This window comes from Bos taurus, chromosome 1 (assembly GCF_002263795.3).
Source record: "Bos taurus isolate L1 Dominette 01449 registration number 42190680 breed Hereford chromosome 1, ARS-UCD2.0, whole genome shotgun sequence".
Classification (NCBI taxonomy): Eukaryota; Metazoa; Chordata; class Mammalia; order Artiodactyla; family Bovidae; genus Bos; species Bos taurus.
In genome coordinates, this window is record NC_037328.1 from 152,535,962 (window position 1) to 152,548,187 (window position 12,226).

The 12,226-nt window shown below is 53.2% G+C and overlaps 1 protein-coding gene across 1 annotated transcript in view; it reads right to left on the reverse strand.

Annotated features, from left to right (window-relative positions):
- COLQ (collagen like tail subunit of asymmetric acetylcholinesterase) overlaps positions 1-11,960 on the reverse strand; it is a 65,991-nt gene extending 54,031 nt beyond the window's left edge. Inside the window, 1 exon segment of the mRNA NM_001035297.5 lies at positions 11,783-11,960. Within this exon segment, the coding sequence (NP_001030374.3) occupies positions 11,783-11,888 (106 nt within the window). The 5' untranslated portion in view covers positions 11,889-11,960.
- Between the last annotated feature and the right edge of the window lie 266 nt (positions 11,961-12,226).

Genomic DNA, 12,226 nt, shown 5'->3' on the forward strand with positions numbered 1-12,226 from the left:
ACTCGTGCGGACACTGAGGCTCAGAGACGGTTAGCAACTTTCCCAAGGTCACAGAGCTGTTCTGAGTGGGTTGAAATGGAAACACACGTTCCTCTCATTCTGCTCAGTTCCTCTCATCATTTTTCCACAGTAAGAGCTGTGGTTCTCAATGAAGGGCAAAGGGTGGGGGAAGCTATTTTGCCCCTCTCCCAGGCGACCTTCTGCAACATCTGGAGACATTTTTGTTGTAACTGAGAAAGGTACTCTTGACTTCTAGAGGGCAGGAGCCAGAGGCAGTGCTTGATTCGTTTCCCAAGCTTGCCATGACAAATTGCCACAAAAAATGGCTTCAGTTCAGTTCAGTTCAGTTGCTCAGTCATGTCCGACTCCTTGAGACCCCATGAATCGCAGCATGCCAGGCCTCCCTGTCCATCCCCAACTCCCGGAGTTCACTCAGACTCCTGTCCATCGAGTCAGTGATGCCATCCAGCCATCTCATCCTCTGTCGTCCCCTTCTCCTCCTGCCCCCAATCCCTCCTGGCATCAGTCTTTTCCAATGAGTCAACTCTTTATGAGGTGGCCAAAGTACTGGAGTTTCAGCTTCAGCATCATTCCTTCCAAAGAACACCCAGGGCTGATCTCCTTTAGAATGGACTGGTTGGATCTCCTTGCAGTCCAAGGGACTCTCAAGAGTCTTCTCCAACACCACAGTTCAAAAGCATCAACTCTTTGGCGCTCAGCTTTCTTCACAGTCCAACTCTCACATCCATACATGACCACAGGAAAAACCATAGCCTTGACTAGACAGACCTTTGTTGGCAAAGTAACATCTCTGCTTTTGAATATGCTATCTAGGTTGGTCATAACTTTCCTTCCAAGGAGTAAGCGTCTTTTCATTTCATGGCTGCAGTCACCATCTGCAGTGATTTTGGAGCCCAAAAAAATAAAGTCTGGCACTGTTTCCACTGTTTCCCCATCTATTTCCCATGAAGTGATAGGACCAGATGCCTTAAGACGACAGAAATTTGTTCTCTCAATTTTGAAAGCTAGAAGTTCAAAATCAAGGTGTTGCCAAGGCCATACTCCTTCTGAAGGTTCTAGGGAAGATGCTTTCCTAGCATCTCATGGCTCCCAGCAATCCCTGGCATTCCCTGCCCTTAGCTTTACCATTCCAGTCTCTTCCTGGATCTTCACGTGGCCTTCTTCCCTGGGTCTGGTGTGGCTTCTCCTCTTTGTACAAGGACAATAGTCGTTTGATTCAAGATCAACCCTAAATCCAAGATGACTTCATCTAAGATCTGTAACTAATTGCATCTGCAAAGATCTGTGTTTCAAACAAAGTCACATTCTGAGGTTCCAGATGGATATGAATGTTCAGGGATGCTTTTCAGCCACCACACTGTTAAGTACCCTTCAAGGACAACATCCCACAGCACATATTTATTTCAAAATATCACAGTGCTGAGGTTGGGAAATGCTGCTTCAGAGAGAGGCATTTCTTCTCTGGGAAATAGGAGAATGGTCTCTGCTAATCACAAAAAGGGTCTCAGAGCAGCTTCAAGTCCAGAGACCAGAGGCAGTTAGTCTTATTAATCCCATTTTACAGAGGTGGAAACTGAGATGTTCCCCAAATCAAACTGAGACCACTAGGCCAAGATCATTTAGCTACTGAGGTCACGAAGCTGTCACTCAAGACCAGAGCTGTCTGTACGTGGACCCCCAAGGCTTTTCCTGCCAAGAGTGAGCTCTCAGGTACCAAAGCTCTGAAGAGAAACATGGGCCGAGACTCCTTCTTTGTGGAGGAGCTAATTCTGTAAATCAGCAAGTGACTTGTGAGCCACTGAGTCAGAGTAAGTCTACGGCAAGAAGGAGCCCTGGAATCTGGTCCATTCTTTCGTTTTACAGTTGAGGACACTGTAAAAGAACAGATGGCTGGTCCCACAGGACACATGTCCCAGAGGCAGCGGCAGGTCAGAGAGAGAACCTGGGTTCCCCCAGTTCGACCTCAGGGCCTTGGTGCTTCGCTGCAGCACCTCTCAGGGGAACCTGAGTGTAAACGGGCTGATGGCTAACTCTCCCCACGCCGCCACCTTCTAGGTGGGCCTGGACAAGAGAAGTTGAGCTGCAGGCCCCAAGCTGGTCGGGCAGGTGTCCCGTGCGACACAGGAGGTGAGGGCTGGGCAGTCAACTCCCATAATTAAAAAAAGAAAAGGAAACCTGTTACTCAGGTGCTCTGAGGAAAGCGCCTCCAGGACCTACGTCTTCCCTGACAGCCTCTGGGCCTCCCGTCAGGGGGTGGGCCTCATGTCACAGGCGGAGACAGGGCGTGGGGGAGCGCCACCCGACATCCTCTGCGCCTCACGTCACGGGCGGAGATGGGGCGTGGGGGAGCGACACCCAGGCCCACGGGGCGTGGGGGAGCGACACCCAGGCCCACGGCCTTCCCTCAGGACGCTCCTCCCTGCCGTTGACCTTCCCTGAGCCCCGCTCAGCTCTCAGAAGGACAGGCAGGAGAGTTGTCTTCCCTCGGAACCGCACCCCCCCGCCCCCTCACACACACCCTGCACATTAACCTCGACAGCGGAGAACCTGGCTCCCAGACGACCACAGAGAATCTGGAGGCCTTTTGGTGGTGGGGTCACCCTGTGAGGTCCACCCCAACACAGGATCTCGGAAAACCAGCCAGTTCTGTTTGGGGCACAGAAGGCAGCCTGGTTTCAACTGTCAGTGGTAAGGATGCACCTACAGGCCCCTCACAGAGGAGACGAGTTCAGCCCAGAGTCACAGTGAGGTAAGAAAGCCCCAGTCTGGCAGGTAGGCGTCTACAGGTAGGACGGCCATCATCGCCACATCCCCTACCCTCTCGGTTCGCCGAGACCGGCATGCCAGGTCTGAGACCCCGAAGGTCCTTCCTGGAGCGTGTAGCCCCAGACAGAACTACCAGCTGCAGCCGGAAAGCTCCAGGGCTTTCTCCAGGCTCCTCAGAAAGACACCAAGAAAGCCAGGTGAGCGGCGGCAGGATGCCTGAGGAGGCCCGGAAGGGGAAGAGCCTGTCCCAGTCCCATTCACAGTCCCTTCTTTTCTTTCCTCTCTGTTTTCAGATCTGGTTCCTGGTGCAAACCTCCCAGCAGCCACCAGGCCCCCCCTTCAGCTGTCTCACCTCCCAGCACACACCTCCCACTTGTGTGTGTGCTGGTTGCCCTGGAAACCTAAGTGTGGGCTTGAATGGAGCCTAACACACCCAGAAGGGAGATGGAATAGGGCCAGGTGTATTTTTAAAGCTGGCCATCATGAGAAGAGTCTCCTTCCCTGGTCACTGGGTCCCTGCTTCAGGAACTGGCTCACAAATGCAGCACAGCTAAACACTAAGCCTCTTGCATGGCTTTAACCTACTGGATAGTTTAAGCAGAAAGTTATCGTCTGTATTGTATTTCGGACTTCTGCCTTTTGAGACAGTCATGATCTCCTGGCGTGTGTAGTCACTGTGAGATTCTGGAAATAATGAGAGAAAGGCTGACACATTACACACCAGGCGCTTCTTAAAGTTCTTTGTGTTTGTAATTAGCCCACTTAATCTTCACAACTGCTCTCTGAGTGAGATCCTACTCTGAGCCCCATTTTACGGTTAGGGACACTGAGGCACATAGAGGGCGATTGGTCTGCCCAACACCATGAAGCTAAGGGAGACACAAGAGTTGAACCTAAGTAGCATGACACCAGACGCCCCACTCCTAATCAATGGGCCCTTCTGCCTCTGCAACATTCTACCCAGACAGTCCTGATTTGGAAATCTGGCCCTGGCCCTGTGCAACCTCAGGGAAGTGTCTACACCTCTCTGAGTGGTAGTTCCTCTTTTGGTAACACGGGGTTACTAATGTCTTGTGAACGTGTAATCAGAAGTCAGGTATGTAAGAGTCTAGCAGATAGGTAGTGCTCTATGCAAGGTAGCTTTATTGGTGTTAGTGGGGCTCCCTTGGCAGCTGGACCCCAGCGCTGGTATCGCAGCAGTGGGTGCTAAGCCATAACTGCTACTGTCCAGAGGTGCGGGCGGGCAGGCAACTGCACGAGGGCCAGCAGGACCACGGCTGCTGCGTTAACGAGTCCACTGCTGTAGCTCTCAGCAGTCACCAGGCCTGAGGGCTTCCAGCTCCTGCCACAAGCCCCTGGGCCTATGCTGGAGGGCTTCTCCAGCAGTGGATGTCACCTGCGAAGCACGTCCCCAGGAGCTGGTGGGTGAGCATCCAGTCCCCTTCTCTCTGAGGTCCCAAGAGGTCTGAGTGCCGGCTGCCCCCAGCCGGAGTCTGCTCGTGACCTCCCCCAGCATCGACTGCCTTCTCTTCCCTGTCTGGATTCCCAGTGCCCTGCTGGGATCACCCCCCCAAACACACCACATGCACCCAGATCCTCGTCTCAGGGTCAGCTCTAGAAGTGAAAGTGAAGTCGCTCAAGTCATGTCTGACTCTTTGCAACACCATGGACTGTAGCCTGCCAGGCTTCTTCGTCCATGAAATTTTCCAGGCAAGAGTACTGGCGTGGGTTGCCATTTGCTTCTCCAGGGTATCTTCCCTACCCAGGGATTGAACCCAGGTCTCCTGCACTGCAGGCAGATGCTTTACCCTCTGACAGGGATCCAAATGACGATAGTATCCACATGCCTCTGATCCCAATGTCCTTAAAGAAAGTCCTCGGAAGACCCTCTACACAGTGGAAAAGGCAACTGTGGGAGAAAAACTGATTACTGGCTCCCAAAGAGGTCCAGACTCTAATTCCCAGAACCTGTAAAGGTTACCTTAAATGACAAAAGGAACTTTGCAGGTGGGATTAAACTAGGAAATTTAGGATAGACTACCTGAGCACACCATAGATGTAATCACAAGTGTCCTGATAAGAGAGAGGTCGAGGAAGACTGGCACAGAGGAGGGAGGCCGTGTGACCAGGGAGTGGCCATAGGAAACAAATGCAGGAACTCAGAGGCAAACGGGCAGCGGTCCTCAAAGCACGGCCCAGGAGCCAGCAGGATTAGCAGCACCTGGCATCTCATTAGAACTGCAAACCCCCGGGCCCCACTGCAGGCTCCCGCATCAGAACATCTGAGGGTGGGCCCAGCAGCCTGGCTTAACAAACCTTCCCAGTGACTCTGGTGCTGGCTGTAATGGTTAACCATGGCCATACATTAGCATCACCTGGGGATCACTCAGCACTCACTCTCCATGCCCGATCTTAGACCCCAGAGAGTCTGATGCAGTTGGCCTGTTTGGCCAGGACACTGGGCACCTGTAATACATCCCAGGTGATTCTCATGTCTCTCCGAGGAGAACCAGTGCTCCAGTTTGAGAACCATTGATCCAGAACGTTAAGTTTCAAACTGAGCTTTGTAGAGTTGGGACTTCTGGAAAAATGTCAAGATGGATAAAGAAGGAGGGAGCAAAGTCCAAAACAGTGGGATGGGGCCAGACAGGCAGCAGTAAGGAGGAAGGCAGCCCAGTTGTGAGACGGGAGCATGCGGTGGGGACTCAAGAGCCGACAGTTGTTTTGGTATCAGGATGTGGGTCAGGATGGCCAGGCTGCCCTGGTTTCCAAGAGGTGTTTTGGTTTTTAAGAGACATCAGAAATACACTTTTAGGAGCCTCCGGAGTTGGTGATGGACAGGGAAACCTGGTGTGCTGCAGTCCATGGAGTTGCAAAGAGTTGGACACGACTGAGAGACTGAACTGAACAGGTGACTTCAGTGGTAAAGAATCTCCTGCCTGTCAGTGCAGGAGACATGGGTTCGATCCCTGATCCGGGAAGATGCCACACGCCATGGAGCAACTAAGCCTGTGTGCCACAACGACAGAGCCCGCGTTCTGCAGCCACTGAAGCTCTCGCACCCTAGAGCCTGTGCTCAGCAGCAAGAGAAGCCACCACGATGAGAAACCCTCGCACCGAACTAGAGAGAAGCCCCTTCTCTCCACAACCAGAGGAAAGCCCACATGCAGCAATGACGACCCAGCACAGCCAAGAATAAAATTACTTTTAAAAAACGAGTAATTTTTTAAAATTGTTAAATAACTTGATTTTTAAATATTAGCAAACAAGGCAACTAAAAAATTTTTATCTCTTTTTTTTATTGGTACTGCAACACAAAGGCTGGGTACAGAGCCACATGAAGACTGGACGTGGTCCTCGGGCAGCTAGTTTGCTGCAGGGGTCTTTCATTCACCCCTTGGGCCCAGGAGACTAGTCTTGTTAGGATGACAGCAGGAACTCCGCGGGAAGAAAGTATTTTTCTGCTCACTGCTGCATCCCAGCTCCAGGTACAGAGCTGGGCCTTATTTAGTGTTTATTGAATGAATACATTTAAATTTATTGTCTTATAGCAATCCTGTGAGATTATTGTACCCACTTTACAGATGAGGAAATCGGGACTCACACCACAATTATTATGTGAACATCCAGCAATCACACAGGATTCAAACTCAAGATCCCCTCAGGAGGGACACCTGTGAAGAGCAAATAAGCTGCAGCTGTGAAAAAGTCTGGCAAAGAAGGGTCTGGGGTGCTTGGTGCCAGTTAGAAGAGCAATGAGATCGGGCAGCAGTTACCATGTGAACTGCATTTCAGGAAGACCGGTCACCTGCCTACATGGTGACTCATTCTGTGTCACAGGGATTTCTCTTCCTCCTGGAGCTGTCGTTTTTGTATGGCTGTGGGTCTGAGGGGACTTCCCAGGTGGTGCTATCGGTAAAGGACCCGTCTGCCAGTGCAGGAGATGCAGGAGACATGGGTTCCATCCCTGGGTTGGGAAGATCCCCTGGAGAAGGGAATGGCAACCCACTCAGATATTCTTGCCTGGAGAATCCCACAGACCGAGGAGCCTGGTGGGCTACAGTCCATGGGGTCACAAAGAGTTGGACACGACTGAAGTGACTTAGCATGCATGCACGCGCATGGGCCTGCGGAAAGCAGGCTTGGGTAGGATGAATGACAGTGTCCGGCTTGACCCAGCTAACCTGGAGAGGAAGCCGTCATCTTTCACTCCCACTTCTCTCTGAGCTGAGAGGCATCTACGGCTTTATTAGGAGGCTTAGGGTGGGGCGAAGTGGGCAAGCTGGGACCCCTGGAGGGCCCTCTAATTTCAGAACCCTCTCTGATTATATTATCCAGAGGAAATATGGGGAGCTAAATCGGAGGAGACGGCTGGGAAGTACATTACAGAACATTAAACAACAGTCGACCAGCTTCAGACACAAATAAATGGCCCGTAATCTACTGCCAAGAACACAATCGGTCCCGAGCGGTGGTCTGGCTGGCTTCCAGGCAGGGGAGTGCAGGGCTGGACACCAGTCCTATAGGCCACGAAATCCTGCCCTGGTACCATCCCAGCACCCACAGGAGAAGACTGAGGCAGCCAGGCAAACCTCACAAGTGTCCCCGTGACCTCACTCTTCAGAACTGGATGTGGGCCTTCTCTCCATTTTGTCCTGAACCCTGGACCCAAGCATCACCTGGTGAGCTCCTGCCTGCTTGAGAAATCCTGTGATGCAGAAGGGAAGCCACGCATGTCTCTGGGCAGAGCCGCCTGGTTCACACCCTGGAGAGAATGTCTGTGAAATGCTGGTGCCCTGGCTCCAGGAAGCCTCATCCCCCACATGCCCTGGTTGATGCCCACCTGACCAAAGCACACTTTGGCTTAGAGCTTTAACTCCTCTTATAGCACAAATGGGCTTCCCAGGGGATGCTAGTGGTAAAGAACCCTCCTGCCAATGCAGAAGATATAAGAGACACGAGTTTGATCCCTGAGTCAGGGAAATCCCCTGGAGGAGGGCATGGCAACCCACTCCAATGTTCTTGCCTGGAGAATCCCATGGACAGAGAAGCCTGGTGGGCTGCAGTCCATAGGTCAAAAAGAGATGGATGTGACTGTAGTGACTTAGTATACACACACACACACACACACACACACACACACACACGACACAAATACCTCTGAAGAAAGATAAACCTGTTCCCTGGCAAGTCATTCACACTTTAGTATGAATTCATCATGTCAATCTTTTGCTAAAGGCACTGATAATCCTGAGGAGAAGGCAAGAAAGTATGGAGAATGCAGACCTGGAACTGGATTTTTGGAGGCTGGGGTATACATAGGACTTTAAAAGCTAGTATCACTGTCTATCCATGGCCATAGCAGATTTGGCCTACGATGGTAAGAGCCCTGGAATTAGAGTCAGTGGGTAGGTTCCAGGCTCCAGCTCTCCCAACACCAGCTGTGCCATCTTGGGTGGTCACTTAACCTCTCTGAGCCTTCATTGCTCCTGCTGAAAAGCAGGAACGAGACCACACCCATCCCAGGTGCTGTGAGGGTTGCAGAGATTGAAGTGTGTGACAGGCCTGTCCTATAAATATCCCCACCCTTGAGTCTGTGCCACCACATTCTAGAAACTGCTCAATGACGGAGCCACGTCTGTGGATGGACCCTTGAGCTGAGTGAGTGCACAGACCACCGTGATTCCAGCCGGGTCCACCAGACCCAAGCCAGATCAGCTGACCCTTAGCTGACCCACAGACACATGCGCTTCAACAATAAACAACTGTTGCTCAGCCACTGAGTGTTATGGTGGTTTATCACCCGGCAAGGATTGAAATGATACTCCAGAAGTTAGGCCTTCTGACACTTTCTATTTTAGGGCCACGTTCAATAGAAGTTAATATACCTGACACGTCTCTGCCTTCTTAAGCAAAATGAAGCAAACACAATTTTCACAGTCTTCACTGGGTCATTCACATTCATCACAGTGCCAGCCAGTCAACGAGCTACAAGTCGATGGTGCCTTTGCAGACAACATGCAGAACAGAGGCTCTAGAAATAATTCCAACCTGCTGTCCTTTTTGATCAAAGAATTATTCCCTTGGTTCTTTACCCCTTCTCTGGTGATCCATTGTGTCAGCTGTCTCTGTGGTTTGTGTCGTCACTGTGTCTGTTTAAAGTAGCGGCCCCTGTTAGGCCCTAGTCTACGGTGCTCAGCTACCTCACCACCCCTGAGAAGCCTGTCCTCCCAGCCTTCTGAGCACTCCCAGGCTTGCAGTGGGGCCTGAGCTCGTTTCCGGCACCCGATGAGGGTGCTGCAGCACTGGAACGGCTGTCGTGGTTGCAGCCTCTTCGATGCCGTTTGCTCCCTTCCCGGGCCTCTCGGGGACCCGTCAGTGGGGCTGCCAGGCCCTGACCATCTGCTTCAGAGCTGTACTGTGTCTGGGGGTGCTGGAGGCCAGTCTTTCCTGAAGAGAGTGAAGGAAAGGACCAGGCTTCCTCCGTCTCGGCCTGCCTCTCCCCGGCCTGGCTTGTCTCGTGCCCCGTGTGGCACTGAGCACAGGGCCTGGCACACAGCAGGCACCCCCTGAGCTACGGCGGGCGGAGTGGAAGGGCTTCCTGGTGGCGCTTCTCCCTGTGTGCACAGGGCTGGGCTTCTTCAGAAGGGTGAGCTTCTGGATACAGACTGTTTCACATCAGATTGCTGGAAAATTGTTTTCAAAAAGTTAAAGTTCTCCTGTGTTTAAGGAACAAGTTCCCATTTCTGAACTGTGCTCTCTGGTGACCTGATGACAGGGACAAGGCAAAGTGACTCCATGGGAGGAAGAAGATGTTTTTTTGCTCCGTTGAGCTGACACGTCAATGACTTCCCCTAGAGCAACCCCTGTCATTTTACCAAATGTCCAAAGACCACCAGAAGATCTGGATTTAGCAGCTCACGACGAAGGGCCTCTGGATGGGTGGGCTAACTCTTCTTAGTTCCCAGTTCTTCACTCAACCAGGGGCTGACGCCCACGACTGCATCGGGGGCTCCCTTGCCCCGGCTTCCAGTTGGGCTTGGCCCAGGGGAGGCACTGCCAGTAGGTGGTTGGGTTGCAGGAATGGGTTGGAGTGGCCTGGGGATGCTGTCCGCTTTGAGTCCCTCTTTAACAAAAGCTCCTGCTCAGCAACTCCTCCTCCAAGTCCCAACTCTCCCGGGATCCAGTTCCCGCTTCTCCCTCAAGCACAGGGTGGGAAAGGCTCCCGGAGTTGCTAATTTCTCAGCCTCCCTTCTGGGCTCCCTTACACCCACCCACACCTCTGAATGCGGTCCCCTCATTCAAGTCTCAGTCCCTTGGTCTCCCACCATTACCCTGACTGAGCAGTCTGTACCAGGTCTCACGTAAGGATGTCTAAGCCATGCTGAGCCTCTCTTGAGGGCCAGGAGTTCAAAAACACCCCAAGGTTCTCTTCTCTCCAGCTTTCGGAACTTGTTAGCCACTTTGGCCGCCTCTAAATTAAGTTGTGCGAAAGGAAGGCAGACTCCAGCCTACAGATGAGAAGAGTTCTCACTCCCTCATTGACTCATCCAGTCACCAAATAGTTATTGGACACCTCCCTGCTATTTCCCTGGGGAATTAGGAGTAGTGGCCAAGATTGTGTAGTGCCTGCCCACCTGGTGCTCACAGTCTAATGCCAACCACCTCCCAGAAGCCAGAGAGCACCCCCCCCAACACACACCCCAGATCAGGGCTGGAACCACAAGACTGAGTTTCCTCGAGTCCCGAGACTTCAGCAGATTCTCAAAGGAGTCAAGCTAGGTTGAGAACCACCAAACAGACCAAAGGAACCATGGCACTTCGCTCCTGACTTGGGGAGTAAAGACCTTCTTCACTCCCAGAAGCCCGGCGCTCTCCACTTGAATGGGGGGAGAGGGTGCAGACACACACCTGTGGCAGCCCGGCCATCTGCCGTTTCCTGCCCCCCAACATTCTCCACCAGCTCTCATCCCCTCCTCTAGCTCCCCTGCATGTTTATAATTCGCCCCACGCCCTTCTCTGAGCCCCTCCCTAGGGGCCCACAGGCGTTGGCAGCTCAGTATGTCAGCGGAGCGTTGTTATGAATGGACGGGGCTGGGCACTGGGAGGGAGCCATGTCCTGCCTCTGGGGAGCCTGCATCCAGCAAAGCGAGGGACAGGGCGATTCCTGCCTCAACTCGGGCATGTCTGAGACTCGCGTTGGAGGCCTTACGGAAACAGCTTTCTCTGCAGAGTCAAGGGTGACTGAGGTGAGCTGAGGGGGGAGGTGAGGGTCCAGGCTGTCAAACATGGGGTGTGTCCTCAGGAAACATCTGAGATTCCTCAGAAAGGTTGACACAGGCCAGCCAGTAACCCAATACTTCCTCTGTCCGGGGTCGGGCAGGATAAGGGCACCAGCCTGGAGCCCTCTGGAGAGGTGGTCGGGCTGGGGGCTCAGAGAGCCCCCTTGACCACCCAGCGCTTCAGTTGTCCACTCTGCAGCCCCATCCCCCTCTCCCTGAGAAGCCCCCTTCAGGGTGAAAGTTCAACGGGAAAGGAGACAGCGCAGGAGAGACCGGAGACCTGGTCTCAAGGCTGCAGGGGGCCCCGAGACCCCCAAGAGAACCAGTGGGACACCCCTCACGGCAGGCCAGCCTGCAGGGCAGCGGGCCCCTGTGGGCCAAGCGCCCCCTGCCCCAGGGGACGGGGTCAGGGGTGCATTGATGGCAACGTCTGGACTCACTTCCCTCACTTGCACATCTGTCTCTGTGACGCTCCCCACAATTCCTGACCAAAACGCCATCCCGCGGCAAGTGAAGCAGTCTGTTCAGGGGTCCCGGGCTCTGAGCAGCTGCTGGGGACAGGCACAGAAGGGGCGTTCCCACAAGGACAGCCAGCCGCGACCCCAGGCCGCTCCCAGCCAGCCCCCCTCCAGCCCGAGGCGCCGCGGCCAGGCCTCCTCCCTCCCCGGCCGGGGCGACGGAGGGGAAACGGGGCAGTCGTGGTCCCGCTTTACCTGCTGAAATCGGGAGCACGCTGGTGAGGAAAGTGGGCTGAGACACGATGAAGCGGAAGAAAAGCTGAAGATAAATTCCCAGAGTCACTGGATGCAGGACAAGCATGCTGGCTGCGGTCTGGAAAGTGTCAAGTTCTCAAAGCAGGGCTGCGGGGAGCCTGGCTTATCTCTGCTTTGTCTTCCTCTCGCATTGGCCTCTCTCCCTGCCTCTCTCTCTCTCCTTCTCTGACTCTCTCTCTCTCTCCCTCCATCTCCCTCCCCTCTCTCCTTTCCCCATGCCTTTACCAAGAAAGAATGCCAACCATTTCCCACTAAACCTCCTCCGTACTACACAGGGTTATATTTATCTTAACCCGGGATCAAATGCCCATGTTAAAATTAAAATATCTGAATTTTCTTTTCTGCAGACTATGGAAAGAGGCCACTGAAGAAGTGACTTTAAAA